At 33.6% G+C, this 17,129-nt stretch overlaps 1 protein-coding gene across 1 annotated transcript in view; it reads left to right on the top strand.

The window, feature by feature from the left end:
* Window positions 1-17,129, top strand: part of Ptp99A (Protein tyrosine phosphatase 99A) — a 179,333-nt gene that overhangs the window by 120,199 nt on the left and 42,005 nt on the right. Inside the window, exons 10-11 of the mRNA XM_089088211.1 lie at window positions 7,542-7,656; window positions 14,805-15,002. Coding sequence (XP_088944337.1) covers window positions 7,542-7,656; window positions 14,805-15,002 — 313 coding nt within the window. The remainder of the gene's footprint in view (window positions 1-7,541; window positions 7,657-14,804; window positions 15,003-17,129) is intronic.

Here is a 17,129-nt window from a genome sequence, read left to right on the forward strand (position 1 = left end):
CAGGCATGTATTTTTTTTAAATCTAATAGGAGACACAAATAGGGGCCTATTCCTACTAATTACAGTCATCGCCGAGCCACTGGTAGCGTTTGACTATTAGACATCCTGGTTTGTAATTTTAGAGTGAAGGAGTAGTGGGCATAAATAGGGGCTTGCTAATGCTAATTACAGTCACCGTCTAGCCAATGGCCGTCATACCCACTGTCTGACCACGAGGACGGATATTTTGGGGGAATACGCTCCCGAGATCGGATGAACTGAAGCTAGCAAGGGCTGCCAAGTTCATGTCCAGAGGGTCAATATCCCTGGACACTATGAAGTGCAAACCATGGCACTAGAAAAGACCTCTCGAAGAGCAATATGAGATGGGGGAAAAATTTCTCTTGCTACTACCAACTCTGAGGATCAAGCACCACTTGCCGCTAATGACTGGCCGATGATGGGCGTTTCCCCCTAACTTTTGAGTGACAAGTTGGTGCCGGCCTAAGTTCGTCAAAAGCTGGTAAGCTGGGTTGTTGAGAAGGGTACACCAAAAGTGGACACCTTGACGCTACCAATGAAATTCTTCTTTAAAGTTATATTTGATCATGTACTTGGTACAAAGATAATTTAGTAATTAACAATAGACTTGAAAATATTATAAATATTAAAGTAGCTCAATTCAATATTTGACAAATTGGCAACCACATTATGAAGTTTACTATTTATGAACTTGCTACAAAATACAGGTTCGTTAGGAAACACTTGTTTTTCTCTACAATCATTTTGATAGAAAAATGTACACTCTTCCTTTGGAAGAGATTCTACTCCTTTTGAAGCATACTTAAGAGTGTAGAAAACAATGACTCTACTCTTGACAATTGTTCAAATAAATTTTAGGGAAAAACCAGACTTAAGATCGTGACAGAGACATGAGGGATATAGTCTCAGGGAACAAACTGGGAAACAAATGACAATTTTCTAATGTTCATGTCTGTGAACTACCAGTAAATTTATATATATGTATATATATATATATATATATATATATATATATATATATATATATATATATATATATATATATATATATCGTCCAATTTTCACTATCCTAATTAAAAATTTTATCAGTTTTTGTACAATTCCATGTAAATTCTTTTTTATTTATAAACAGGGCTTAAAAAACCTCTTTTTGGACTAATCAACATCACTCTCGGTTTTCTCAACGAAAATACCCAAACGGATTTTTCAAAAGCTAGAGGAAGGGCCAGAAGCAAAGGGGGTACTTGTCCATTATTCAGAACACATGCGGTAATTTTGATCTGCGAGACCTGACAAAGACCGGCTTATGTTTCTGTATTCAGAGACTTCTCTCCGAACCCTCCCCGAATTGTCACCCACCCATTAATATATATATATATATATATATATATATATATATATATATATATATATATATATATATATATATATATATATATATATATATATATATATATATATATATATATATATATATATATAAAATATATATATATATATATATATATATATATATATATATATATATATATATATATATATAATTTGGGCTATATATTTGCACATTATGGAGGGCTGTGGATTGGGTGTAGCGGGGCTGCACACAAAATGCAGTCTAACATAACCTAACCAAACAACTCTATACATTAAATATTTAATTAAAATATACCTACAACGTAGTTTTTCCACCGAGCCTAACCTAATTGTCTCTTAATACAGAAACATAAACCGGTTTTTTTCAGATCCCGCAGATCAAAATTCCCACGTTTGTTCTGAATAAAGGACAGTACCGTTGAGGCATTCCTTTCGTGTTATTTTCACTATCCTTATTAAAATTTTTACCAGTTTTTATACAATTCCATGTAGATTCTTTTTTATTTATAAACAGGGCTTAAAAAACCTCTTTTTGCACTAATCACAGCAAGGCCGTACCCAGTTGGGGGGTGGGGATGGGGGTTTAGGGGGCTCCCCCCAAATGTTTGTCTGACTCGTAAAAATGTAACAAAAATGGATATAAACAAATTGTTGATGTGTTTTTTGAGTTTTTTTGTGTAACCCCCCCCTCGACAAAAATACTGGGTACGGCCTTGAATCAGAGTACTATTATTTTTCATCATCTCTATTCCGTCTTATTCTATCAGATGTTGACTATCACCTTCAATTGACACAACACCATTTGGATTGTATAGGATAAACGAGGCTTTCAAAGAAGCTTAAGTTCAACTCATTTATAATATATCATGAATAAAAGAAAGGAAAATTGCAGTGAGCATTTTGTCTCCAAACAAATAAGCTAAATTTTGGGAAAAAAAAGGTAGATGTATTTATACTATTTTGCATCATCATTCCCCCTCTTTGTCACTAACATCAGTAACAAAAGTTTGAGATTAGATTTGAAAAATACAGGAACTTTCATGCAGCAACACCAAATTCGTCAAGTGAATTCAAAAATTGAATGATTCAAACAATAGAGACAAAATTGTTAGGAAAACCTTTGGCATTCAAGAATAAGCTTTATTTATCAAGATTAAACTGAAAGATTATTCTTTTTTTAACAAGAAATGAATTATAAAAGGAGCTATTGGTGAATGCAAAAAAATAGGATTACCGTGAAATCATTAAGACAGATTTCTTATAGTTTCGTAGATAGAAATAAAGGCAGTCATTTTGACTTCGTTATTTAGTCTCTGCACCCTCAGTGCTTCCAACCGTCTCACTTTCTTTTTCGGTTTTGAAAAGAAAGCAAAACGTAATATTTTTAGTTTTGGTATGAAGCTTCTGGGATGAAATTTATTTTTGGGGTATATTGGATGCCCAAAATAAAGCTGATTTTTTTTTTACCAATCTTCATTTTTTGGCTGTTATTTCAGTTGTTTTTGCTGGCTCTGAGGAGGATCTAAGAAATATATCTGGAATATCTACCGTTTATTTTTGGGGTATATTGGATGCCCGAAATACAACTATTTTTTTTTTACCAACTTCATTTTTTGGCTGTTATTTCATTTATTTTTGCTGTCGCTGAGGAGGATCTTAGAAATTTGTCTGGAATATCCTCCGTTTATTTCGCATCAGCCAAATAGCACAATGAGTCTTGCACATGGACGTTGTTTCGGGGGGGGGGGGGTTGGAGGGGTGGAGAAGGGGATAATTGCCCCCAATAATTTGGAGAAAATAGCTATTACATAGCCCATGCCCCTTGACTATCCGGATATGGATCCCTCTTGTCCCCCAATAAAAATGCTGGAGCTACTCCCCTGGCCTTGCATGGGGAAGGCACCTCTGCATTTTTTTGTTGTGGCAACATGGATGTTATTTTTGTAAAATTCTTGATTTTAGACATATTGAAGTTTAGGCAGTTTAAATTCTGCTCTTGGGAATAATAAGAACATTGCAAACAACGTAAATAATATATAATAATCTCGAACTTAGGCAAGGAAGAAACAAATTGTATTTTAAGTCTATATTTTAATTACTATATAGGCTATAATATACCCTTAATTACTATTAAATAAAAATACAAGTTTTTTTCAACTGTAAGTAAGGAGGAACATTAAAACTTAAAATGAACAGAACAAACGTATAGGAGGGAGTCTTCCCCTCGTTAATACCTCGCTCTTTACGCTAAAATTCGAATTTCGTCCCAATTCTTAAGATGACTCATGAATCACAAAGGCCGTTTAATTAGAATAAATAGCTCTTGTAAAACCACTAAAAACACTTTAGTGTAAAGAGCGAGGTATTGAACAGGGGACGACCTCCTCCTATACGTAATGATTTGTGTTCGCTTAAGTTTTAATGTTGCTCCTAACTTTCAATTGAAAAAAATTGTTTTTTTTGTTTAATTTCTGATCGTTTTTTAAATAATGCCGGGAAATACGGCTCCCCCTCCACGAAAAATTCTCCTCCCCCATTAAACTTTCTTAATGGAAAAATCCTCCCACTTAAACCCTCCGACCCCCCTCCCACCCGAAAAATTTCCCCCTGAAAACGTCTGTATTCTTCCCAATAACCAATGCTATATGGAAACAATGGCCAAAGTTCATAAATTGCTGCCCTTTCCCCGGGGACTGTGGGGGTTAAAGTCATCCTCAAAGGCATAGTTATTATATTTTTTGACTATGCTGAACAAAATGACTGTCTCAAAATTTTGATCGGGTGACTTTGGGGTAAAAATGAGTGTGGGAGGATGGCTAGCTGCCCTCCAATATTTTTGGTCGCTTAAAAAGGGCTTTAGAACTTTTGATTCCTGACCAAATTTGCCCTCTCTGGATCTTCTACGATAACTGGTTTGATATGATCACCCCTGGAAAAAAATTAAATACACGTATCCGTGATCTTTCTTCGGTTACTATTGAGCCGTATCGCTCCTTACTTACAGTTCGTTACCACGAACCGTTTGATAATAGACTATATTATATTTAAAGGCTATTAAGCAGGATGGGGATTTTTTTTTTTTAGCTAGATCTGGAATACTACTTAGAATAAAAACTCATGGCAGTCTAACGTTTGTCTAATGCCGGGTAAAACACTTCATTGACTAGAAATTATATTTGTTTTGCCCCTTATCAACATAAACTGCTTTCACTTTTAAATGTCAACAATCATTGTTTTGGTTCCCTCTAACGCATTCCTATTCTATGAGTAGTTGGTTTTCTGCTTTCCATATTATGCTTTCATAACTTGTCATGGAAACTTTCCCGAATACCTAATTAGAAAGTTACTGTCTCAAGATGTAAAAAATTGGGAAAGTTTGTTGATGCTGATCAACCAAAGGGTTACTAAGAAACGTAGAGGGAATTTGGCATTCAGCGTGAAACACTGGAAAGTAAAAAATAATGGTACTTGTCTAGAATCCTGTAGTCACACGAGAAGTGAAGTTTCGTTAATGCTAATCAAATAAAACAAAATATGATGGAAATATAATAGTATGAAGCTAAGAGAGGAAAGGAAATAATGAATGAAAAATAAAATAAAAAAGGGTGAGAAAACGAGGATTTTGTCAGCCACTGGAAAAACATGAAAACGAAGAACAAGCAAATATTTCGACAAGGACCTCGCCAAGTCGTCCTCAGTGCTAAAAAAAAGAAAAGGGGAAAAAAAAATCTAATCTTTTGGAGTTTACTCGACAAGATGCAAACAGACTCGTCTTCATGTTTTGCCACTGGCTGACAAAATCCTCGTTTTCTCACCCTTCTTTTTATTTTATTTTTCATTTATTATTTCCTTTCCTCTCTTAGCTTTATATGTCACGTATAGCCAGTGTACTCTTAGAATGTATTTAAATATATTAGTACAGAAACAAATTTGGGCTGTATATTTGCACATTAGGGGGGGGGGGTAAAGCATAGCATATGTTAAATACGTAACCTAACCTAGGTACCTTTTTTACCACTTCAACTCCAAAAAACTAAAGTTTAAATCTTTGTCACGGATTGAGCAACACCTCACATCTAACGGAAACCTGTTTTTCATTAAGCATCTCGATCTTTCTTGATGCGGTCTTTCTCGTGTGACTACTGGACTCTAGACAAGTAGGCCTACCAAAACAATTAACGATACAGAGACCCGAAATAACAGTTTAAACATCAGGAACTTTTATTTCACACCTGAAAATTTTAAGAAAAAAGAGAAATGAAAAAAAAGAACACAAACAGGCAAATTACGCCAAATTTAAATACAATCCTTTTAAAAACCAGTTGGAAAATCTTCTGTTCATTTGCCAATTCAAAATAGTGTCTCAATACTTGTTGTTTCAAACATTACCAATCAAACAAAGAAGATAATTTCTTAAACCAAATTAACCTGCCATAACATAAAGAAAAAATGATTATATATACTAAGAAAAACGGCCAATTTGATTCTTTTTCGCTTGCTTGGCGAATGAATTTTTTCACTAGCCAATCATTTACCAGTACCCTTCGGGAAGTTTTTGGATTTTTTGCTATTCTTGCGTATTGATGAGTGACTCGCCTTTGGTGTTTGGTTTGGATTCTTCGAATTTCGGTTTTTATTGTTTTTTATTCATATTTTAATGTTGGCTTTTTATTGATCTGTTTTTTCACGTTGACTCTCCGCGTTGTTTTGGTTTTCTTTGTCTTTTCACATTTTTTTTTTTGCAGTTTCCTTGATTATTTTTTTTTTGCATTGAAAAAGAGAGGCGATTGTTCTCACGAAATATTTGCTTTCTTTTTCAGTATTTTCGTTTGGCTTTAAAAACCCCCATTTTGATCGTTTTTTCTTTATATTGAATTTTAAAAAATAACCCTTAAAATACTTGTCAGCCTTAAAAGCTGAATCGAGTAATTAATTTTAGTTTTTGATTCTTTGTCGATTGATATAAAAAAGGGAAGAAAAATTTGCCTTGAATTACCTTAAAATTAGCCTAAGATAATTTAAAAAGTTAGATTCCTAGTCTGACCCTTAAAATTTAGGAGTGGGTGTTGATATTGTTAATCTAAGGATACGAAAAATCGTTGTTCTCACCTCCTCTACTACCCAAAGAAACCACTGCCAAATACCTTACTGGCTAACCAGGGGCGTATCTCCAGCATGTTTATTGGGGGGGGGGACAAGAGGGGTCCATATCCGGATAGTCAAAGGGCATGGGATGTATAATATTTTTTGTCTCCACATTATTGGGGGGGGGGGCAACTTCCCCCTCTTGCCACCCCCAAACAACGACCCTGTGGCTAGCGTAAAAAGAACAACATAAATTGTGTTTTACTTTGGTATAAATTTTGGCGAGTTTTCGCTATTCTTGTACAGCTCACGAGCGATGCGAAGGAAGTAGTTGTTTTCTCCAGTTGTTTCTTCTCTTACTCAATAGGGATGTTTATCGTTAGTCAATATTTTTTTTTCTCATATATTTGCTAAATGTTTGAATATTTTTTTATGACCTCCTTTTGCTTAAATTGATAAATATAGAAATTCAGGCTATCTAAAATTAATGTCGAAGAAAAATTTCTTCCAAATGGGGGTTTTAAAATGGTTTTCTTCTGGCTCTCCCCCTAAGGAAACTTCTGGCTGCCCTCAAGGTTCACTCTCCTCTGAAGATAAACCTGGCACTTCAGATCTATAATTATTATTTATTTAATTACATATTAATGTATAATTATGTGCATTCCCAATTTTAATACTTAAAACTCCTAAAATACTTGACAATCGCAAATCTGAATTGAATTACTTTATTAGTTTTGTAATTTCTACTAATTAATATTAGAAATTCGCGGGAAGAAGGGCTTCATTTACCTAAAAATTTGCCCAAATTACATATAAAAACTAGCTTTCAAGTATACAACTTAAAATTTAGCTGTCTAGGTTAGCATTTATAATCTACTGATTCAACGGTCTTATTTCTCAACTCCTGCCTCCCTTAATAAGCCTCCTATGAACACCTTACTGGCAAGTTTAAAAAAAATGAACAAGTTGTTTTTATTTTGGTGTAAATTTTGATAATTTTAGTTCTAATTAGGGATTAAATATTTCAGTGTCTAAAAGCTTATAAAGGGTTCTATTTTCAGTCTTACACGATTCAAGATTTGGAAATTTTCAAGGAATATATAATAACGCTGCAGGTTTTCAACCCAGAAGGGCTTGGGCCACCAGTCACAACAATGGTATTCACTGATGAAGGAGGTATGCTATTCTATCCTTTGTTCAAGGCGTTAATGATATTTAAACTGTTGTTTTTTGGGGCTTTGGGGGGGGGGGGAAGGTATCTTCGCGATTTATGTTCAATTTTCAAACCAAAATTTTGCTTAAACATTGATTGGTTTGAGTATCAATCTGTAATTTTCTAAGTTGTATAAATGACAGTGTTTTTTTTTGTCTTCTTCCTGTTTGGATTAGTCTGGAGACTGTTTTGCGTAATATTACCACCGGAATCAGATTCCGAGCTCTGCGGTGTTTAGCTGCAGCCGAGTTCGACGTCTTGGTCCCGTATTACCAAGGTGAGGTCAATCTCACGCCGCCACTACAAGTTTTTCAACGAACTTTTATATCAATACTATATATGAAGAATAGCTAGACGCTATCTAGCCATTCTAGCAGACGGCTTTTATAGATGGCTCTTAAGTATCAAAACAAACATGGCGAGTTATTGACCTGTGTTGCTTTCCTGACATTTAAATGTTTTTTATACCCTAACAATGAATCTCGACCATTATTTTTTTTTGAGCTTTATCTTAAATAATTTGTCTATCAGTTTTGGCTTCCTGCTCGTTAAAGGTTTGTTGTATAGGATCATTTGAGCTAGGTGCTGCAATGGGTTGCTAGTAGGCTAGTCTAGGGCCTAGTATTTAGGCTAGGCCTGCTTTCATTCTTCTAACATTCCTCTATTTTTCAATCTTCCGAGGGATCACTACGGCTCGAGCTGAACTCACTATAAGAGTTTCATTCATCCAACTCAACTACTTTTCAAGATAACCAAAATACTCTAGTCTAGAATTTTACAATTCTTTTGAACCTCAAAAGTAGGCCTAGAGAGAAAAAAGAGAAAAAATTGGGTAAAATTCTACTTTAGTTACTTTTGACTATCTTGGAAAGCGGTTAGGTTAAGAAAATGAAACTTTCAGGGATGGGTCTACAGGCTAAAGTATGTCCTGGGAAGATATTTTGAAGTACTCACCTCCACTCCTTCTCCCTCTAGAGGGTCCTGACCTTTGATGACCTTTAAAAATATGTGAGGCATAGAAGTGAAACCTTGCTAAATAGATCTTCTGCTTAAATGAAGTACAACAAAATTGTTTTCAGCTTCACAACTTTGCTCAATCCCAATTTATAAGGTTTTAAAGATATGCAAATACATTTCCTAACTTTTGAAAATAAACTATTTATATGTCTTAAAATTCTGCTCAAATAACTGAAATTGCATTTTCACAGCTAAAACCAGAGAAAAAGAAACTGATAACTGAAAATTAAGGTAAAATGTTGTTTTGTCAAAATTTCAATGGGTATAGACCTGTCATGTAGGCAAATTTCATGACCCTTTAGAGGGAGAAGGAGTGGAGGTAGGTACTTCAAAATACCTTCCCGGGACATACTTTAGCCTGTAGACCCATCCCTGAAAGTCTCATTGTCCTAACCTAACCCCTTCCCAAGATAGCCAAAAGTAGCTAAAGTAGAATTTTACCAAAAATTGTATTTTAGATACTTTGGGCTATCTTGGAAATGGGTTAGGTTAGGAAAATAAAACTCAGGGATGGGTCTACAGGCTGGTATGTCCTGTGAAGGCATTTTGAAGTACCTACCTCCATGCCTTTAAAACTCTGTATGGATCCTGGTCTTTAAAACTCTGTGTGTTATAAAAGTGAAAACTTGCAAAATAGATCTTCTGCCTAAATGAAGTATGCCAAAATTGTCTTCAGCTTCACAACTTTGCTCAATCCCAATTTATAAGTTTTGAAATAGCCTTGGGTAAAAGACCTTTTTGGAAAGAACCACTTTTCTTTGGCATTCTGGGAAAACAGAGATGGGCTTTTGGACCACCACTATTTTACTATTGCATGACGCAGTGCAAGTGTAGTAACAACATCCCCGCCTTTTATCTGCCTTCTTGGTGAAAGATGTCATGAAGGAGAATTTGTGCAAAAATAACTTAGGCTATTCAAGCCAATTGGAAATAAAAACAAAAATATGGGTAAGTGGCAATGCAAATAAATATTGAAGGTAAGTTACAACCTGTCATTACAGAAACAAGGTTAGGCGTGTATCCATTTTTGTTGTGATTTATAAGTTTAACAGTGTTTTCATAGAAACCAACAATTGTACACAAAAAGGAATTTTCTTGTAATGAGCTAAATACAGAATTATAGTACTTTTGCGCCAAAAAGCCAGTGTAATAACATAGAATAACACACACAAGAATAACATGGACAAATTTTTCTACTCTGCTCCCCACCCAAATGATTAAGCTAAGTTTTATGGGAAAGTTTAGTTTTAATCTATAGAATTAATTTTTTTTTAAGTTTTTTTAACTGAAAGTAAGGAGTGACATTATAATTTAAAACAAACAGAAATTATTTTGTATATGAAAGGGGCTGTCCCCTCCTCAACACCTCTCTCTTTACGCTAAATTTTGACTCTGTGTAGCAACTCTACTTTTTAAAACAATAAAACTTAAAAAAACTTAAGCGTAAGGAGCAAGGCATTGAGGAGGGGACAGTTCCTTTCATATCCAGAATAATTTTTGTTTGTTTTAAGTTTTAATGACGCTCCTTACTTTCAGTAAAAAAACTTGCTTTTTTAAATTTAATTTCTGAAGGTTTTTCAACTTTCAGGCTCAAATTTGGCTCACCGTACATGAAAAATTAAAACAAAATTTGCATATTAATTTTGGCAGCTTTATTCCGTATATGATAAGGCCTCTTCCTTAACGCCCTGCTCTTTACGCTAAAGCTGTTAGCACTTTTGAAAAAAGCATCCTATTGTAATTAAATGGCACCCATGTTTCAATTTTAGTAAACAGTTGAACTTTTGCATAAAGGGCAAGGTATTGAGGAGGGGCAACCCTTCATATTGTATATATAATAGTTCCTGTTTGTTTTTCAAACAATACCGGTGGATCTGGCTGACCCTCTATGAAATAGACCCCTCCCCGTCACGGAAAACTCATATGTGGAAACTTTATCCAATATAAAGTGCACCCTCTCCCTGTCAAAGTCCCTCCCGCTGGTTTCGTTTTTGCTGAGAATCCCTCATCTCTCTAAAATTGCTTGCAGACAATTCAACCTAAAAAACTCTCCTTTGTATCCTTTCATTTGAATAAGACTTTAATCTCTAATTGGTTTCTTGATCCCTCCAGAAAAGCCCCCTTCCGTGAAAATTATTACCCAGAACACACATAAAAATATAAAAAAAATTTTATAAAATATGACGTGCACCCTCTCCCTGTCAAATTCCCTCCAGCCAGTTCCATTTTTTGCGGAGAATCCCTCCTCTCTGTAAAATTGCTTGCAGATGATTTAGCCTAAAAATTCTCCTTAGTATCCTTACATTTGAATAAGACTTTAATCTCTAATTGGTTTCTCAATCACTCCAGAAAAGCCCCCTTTTGTGACAATTATTTCCTAGAAAAACAAAGAAAAAAAATCCTGGGTATGGCCTTGTCCCCAGTGTAACATTTCCCCTAAAATATTCAAACTCAAGAAATTTCCTTCCCCATGAAATATCCTACTCATAGAAATACATCCCAAGAACAGCCCCCCCCCCCAAAAAAAATAAATTGTGCATACTTCCCAATAACAAATACTACATGTAAGCAATGGACGAATTTCGTAACTTACAGGCATCTCCCCACGGACTGTGGGGGGTCATTTTACAGCTAAAGACATCAAGGCCGTACCCAGGATTTTTTTTGGAGGGAGTTTTACTCAAAGATTTTTTTTTTGGGGGGGAGGGGGTTTACACAAAAAAAAAACTCAAAAAACCCATACAAAATTTGTTTTAATCCATTTTTGGATTAAAATGGTATTTTATATTTCCTATCTAACAATATATCCTATCTGCAAATACATTTCCTAAATTTTGAAAAAAAAACATTGATATGGCTTAAAATTTGGTAAATTTTTTGTTGTTCATAATATTGACTTAGGAATAAAGTAAACATACTACTTGATGCCTTTTTTATGCTCTTTCCAAAAATAATAATCACTTTTTGCCACAAATGTCTTTTACCCCCACCCCTATATATACCAATTCAGGGTATATATTTGCACATGAGGGGGTGGGGGTAAAGTTAGCCACTCTCTAGAAGGATACATGCTTGAACAAAAAAGAGATTTTTAGACTACTAGTTTAATGATCATCTTTATGGTTTTGTTTTTGACAATTCCGTCCCAGCCCCTGCCTATATAGCCCTAGGCTACACACAAAGTAAACATAAAACAAAAACTTTAGCAATTGATTCTTTATTTTGGGCTATCCTTCTTTTCCACAAAACAGTTGTTAGATTACTCTGACAGTGCCCCCCCTCCCCCTTTGAATACACATATACACCCTAATAATATATTTGTTTGTTGTTGTTCATTCTTCATTTATTGATCAGTCATAAAACTAGTTGGCCTAGCCTACTCTGTGTGGACTCAGAGATAGCCACTTTAGCCTGAGTGATTTTGCTGAATATTAGATGAAAAAATACTGTATTAAATGAATTAAAATGGGAATAATAATATATGAAAAATCTGACTATACTCTATTTATTCTGTGTATTATTAAGCAGGGGTGAAATTGTGTCAAAATCCTGGGGAGGGGGGGGTTTCAAAGTTAGAGCCACTTTCCCCACATCAAGTAAAAATGACAATAAAAACCCAAAAAATAAGCTGTTTGGTACCCTAAAGGTACTTTATGGTACTATATAAAGATAACTTGCAGTACTATAAAGGTAAATAAGTACTAAAAGACTGATGTGTTTCTGTTGATGCTTAAATTATGCAAGTTTATCTTAGTTTTGACAAGATTTTGGAAGAAACTAAATTTGAGGAGGTGGGGGGGGGGGCAAACCAAGGTCTGGCAGGGGCTGTTGTCCCCCCTGCCCTATAGTAAATTACACCCCCGCTATTAAGTTTTATTTTTTTATGTAGCCTAGCATTATCTAAGACCATTAGAAGAGAGGGGAGACTGGGAAAAAATTGTTAAAAATGCAAACAAAACCAAAAAAAATGAACATAAAATTAGCAATCTATAAATGTCTCTCCTTTTTTTCTAGCATTTCTCCTTCTTGAGAGCTGGTATTGTTAACTTATACCAAGGTTAAGAAACATAGAGGGCCTTTTTGGTAATGCTCCTGTGCCTCTTCTGAAATGAATGATGTAGCCTAATTAAAACAGTGGTAATCCTTCAGATTATCAGTTCTTTGTTAGTGGTTACCTGCTCTTGAAGGAGATCCTTCAAATTTCTGAAAACTATTTTTAAACATAAAAATGAATATAAATACTTACTTTTCTCATTCCTCAAAGCACACCATTTTAATCCCTCCCCCTCCTAATATGCAAGTATAGCCCAAATTTTATTTACTCATTGAATTTTCCATGAGCTATTCTTTTCTTCATGCTTCTTGTTGCTGTTGATGTTCCTTGCTCTTATTAGAGAAATATGAAGAAAAGAGTGAGCCTACAGCATTGAAAATTCACATATTATATATAATCTTGGCTAAATATTTGCAGATTGAGGGATGGGGGGCTGGTGGTGGTGTTATAATACTTATGAAGTAAAAGCATCCCTTTTTATTCATATAAACACTGGCAAATTTGTTGGCATTCCCAAAATTTGTAAAATTTACAAAGAATATTTCTGCATTCAGAAAAAATTACAGATAAGAAAAGTAAAAATTAATGAAGGTGGTAGCAATGATTATTTTTGCTCTTTGCAAAAATGAGATTAATTAATCTTACAATTTGAAATCACTTTTTGAAGATCACCTATCAAAGCTTATCAAATTGTTTGAAAATACATTCAGGCAGAAAACTGAATTTACTTTCCCAGGAAAAGAGTTTGTTAATATTTAGTCTTGCAATAATACAGTGAAGGGCTGTCCTGGTAATAAAAAGTATGAATCACTTAGAAATTAATGTGGAACAAAATATGAGGACTGCCATATCCAATTTTATTCCAAGATTTGGAATGTGTGTAGTAAATAACAAGCCTATTCCTCCTTTTGATTATTTTAATAGTTCCAATAATTAATTAATGTTCAATGAATTGTTTCCAAATTTAAAATTTATATTTAATTTATTTTTAAACTAAACTAATCAAAGTGCACTTGAACTGTATGTCAAACCCTTATTGGATGCATTTGTACCTTGACCAGATGCTGCAACCAAGACTGCAATGGCTGTCCAGACTCAATATGAGCATTACCAAAACAATTGAAATTAGATATTTTATATTATTCCAGGGAAAAAAAAATCATGTTTTGTAGGTTTTTGCTGTTAAACAATTTACTGGATTTAAAAAAGGTAAGTTTTGCAATTTCTGGACAAAGGAGAAATATTGATTGAGTATTTGGGCAATGAGGGGCACACTATGCTATCGATTATACAAAGTATATTAAAGAAAATTAAAAGAAACATACAATCCCTCTTCACATACCTTGTTACTTTATTAATCATATAGTAAATAATTGCAAAACAAATCTTTGAACTTGCCCAGCAACAAACTCCCCTGCCCATGGGAGCTGGTAGGGGATAGGTTATGCCCTCTCCCCATGGGAAAGATCAAAAATGTATAAAATAGGGAATATATGAAACATTCCCATTCAAATATTGGAAAAGCAAGGCTCCTGGTATTGAATTGCCCCTGGGCAACATCATGGCACTTGTCATGCTCTAATTCTGTTCAAAATTGTCATGGCCTTGTGATGGTTTTCTACCTATAATTGAAAACAAATCTCTGAGTTTAGTAGCAAATACCTTTTTTGACAATCAAAACGTATTGTAAAACCATATGCAAAGTCATATGTAATGTAAGTAATATAGAACAATCTTCTACCAGATAGGGCTCAGGTATTTTTTTGCCCAGCTGCTCTTCCTGTCTGGATGTAAGACTTATCCAAACTTTTGAATCGTATATTCTAATTTTCATGCTTTACTCTAAATGATTCCTATTTGTTCAAACTGTAATTTTTTTTTGCTTGCGTTTATTTGTACTGCATCATTGTTACTGGATATTTTATTTTCTCATACATTGGCTTTTTAGTTATTGTGCCCTGTTTTTTTTATTATTATTCTGACATAAAGCACTCAAGGTTATCCACTGAAAATAATAATGAAGTGTTCTTTTCCTTACAGAACCCACTGCCCCAAGAAATGTTTCAATCCTTGATGTCACAAACACTACTGTGAAACTGAAATGGGAAGAACCAGAATTTCCCAATGGTCTCATTGCTGGCTATCATGTCTACTACTATCAAGTTGATAAAAGTGACACACAGGTCAAAATCTTCAAGTCCTCTGAGAAAGTCCAAATTCAAGAAGTAGATAATCTAGGTAATTTTTTGGTTTCTTTTATGAAGTGTAGTTGAGGTTTCACATTGACAGGTGAAATTATGTATTTTTCTCAGAAATTTTGATGGAATTGATTTTACAAACTCAGCAGTAATGTGATAACCCTGGTCAACAATTGTTTCATTAAACATAAAACTGATTTTTTAATATAATTATGTTTCTTGGTTTCAAAATGAATTTTTAAGTTTTCATTACCCACAGCATCTGCATGAAAATCTATTTCAAGTCAGTTTTCGCGTTTTAGATGTAACTTACTGAATTAAAGTTTCAAGAAATATTCAAGTTTGAAACTTTAAGTGTTTTTGCATAATATGTTGAAACTTTGCCATACAGAGTGGAGTATATATATATATATATATATATATATATATATATATATATATATATATATATATATATATATATATATATATATATATATATATATATATATATATATATATATATATATATATATATATATATATATATATATATATATATATATATATATATATAATGCTATTATATATAGGATAATTTTTGTTCCTTCTAAGACTTGCTGTCGCCTTTACTTTCATTTGCAAAATGTTGTCTTTTATGTATTTGATTAGAATGTTTTGATAATGTTGAGTTGAGAAGTGTTTTGCCAAAATGGGGCACATGCTAATGAAAAATATACTTTGGTGAGACAAGGTAAAATACAAACATATTGAAATGTAAAAGAATAAGTTATAACACACCAGTAAGCAACAAAAAAAGACTCCAGTAAACAACACATAAAATTGAGATATGACAAATATTCAATGCATCTGTTGCTTCTGAGCTGAAACAAGGGTTAATTCTGTATGAACATAAAGACCATTTGCAACTTGCTCAGAAAATTCAAATGAAAGACAAAATTTTTCAGTGACAAAGAGTGACAGAATGTGTTTCTAGAAAAAGCATCAATGGGAAATAACCTAGATATTAAATCTCTGAACGAATATCTGAGCAAAATGGAAGACGTGATCCACACTACTGTTTTAAAGAGAAAACGCCGAGATATTCTTAGAAGAAGTATAAATGAAAAATTGCAAAAATAAATCATCAAAGAAATGGCAAAGCCCGTGTTACATTATATTTCTCAAGTTGCTTATGTTTTTGCTCTATTATGCACCCTTTGGGGTATCATTTTAGACTTCTGGGTGGAAACATCATTTTTGTCAACATGTGAAAAATCATGATACTTGATGTTTTTTTTAATTAGAATACTTTCTCTATTTATATGTAAAGCTGACCTTTTCATCATATACTTCCCAGCTGGCACCCTGTTATTTTTTCAGCGGTCTCCCTTAGCAATATATCCTGATAAACATTAAAAATTTATCTAATATTTTGTCTGAGTTTTATTCCTGACCAGACTAGGTTAAAGACTGGATAACAAAGTTGTTAATCTTTCTTTAATCTTTCTTTTTACGCTTATATTTAGTTAGTGTCTGTAAACTTGCTAGGTGCTTTTGTACTTCAGTTCTTCACAAGCTTATTGATGAATATAATTGACTTCTGAAGTGATGTGCTTACTATCTAATTTTTAGCCTTTTTTGTCATATTGTTTCCTTTTTGTTTTTTTGATGGGTTTTCCTTTTGTTTGTAAACAAATTTAAATTTATTGTAGTTGTGAAAAAAAGGGTTTCTGGTTCAGTTACAAATAAAGTATTTATCCACCTATCAAAGCAATAATTAAATAAGAGCATATATTTTAAGCATACGAGCAATAATTAGAATTTTATTTTTATTATTTTACACAGAGTTTTTTCAGGAAAAGGAAAGATAAAACATTCTGCTTTCTCTGATATAATATGTGTCTTGAAATACTAAGGACATAAAATTGCCCCTAGGAACTGTTGAAATCTTTACTAGAGTAAATACAGTGATACTACAAGGCTTTAAAAGTTGCTCTTTTTAAGAAGTTCTTCAGAGATCTTTTTCTTTATCCCCTCTGGCAACCTTTGTTATGATTATTATTGCTATGGAATTGGTTTCAGTCATCTTTGTTTTGGTGTTTTGAAGAGGGGCTGAGGCTTGAGGCTGGTGAATACGTCATTCAACTAATTTTCATTTTAGCCAACATTAAACTGGCTTGGAAAA

This window comes from Artemia sp. Qi Xiang Cuo, chromosome 1 (assembly GCF_049724085.1).
Source record: "Artemia sp. Qi Xiang Cuo chromosome 1, ASM4972408v1, whole genome shotgun sequence".
Lineage (NCBI taxonomy): Eukaryota > Metazoa > Arthropoda > Branchiopoda > Anostraca > Artemiidae > Artemia > Artemia sp. Qi Xiang Cuo.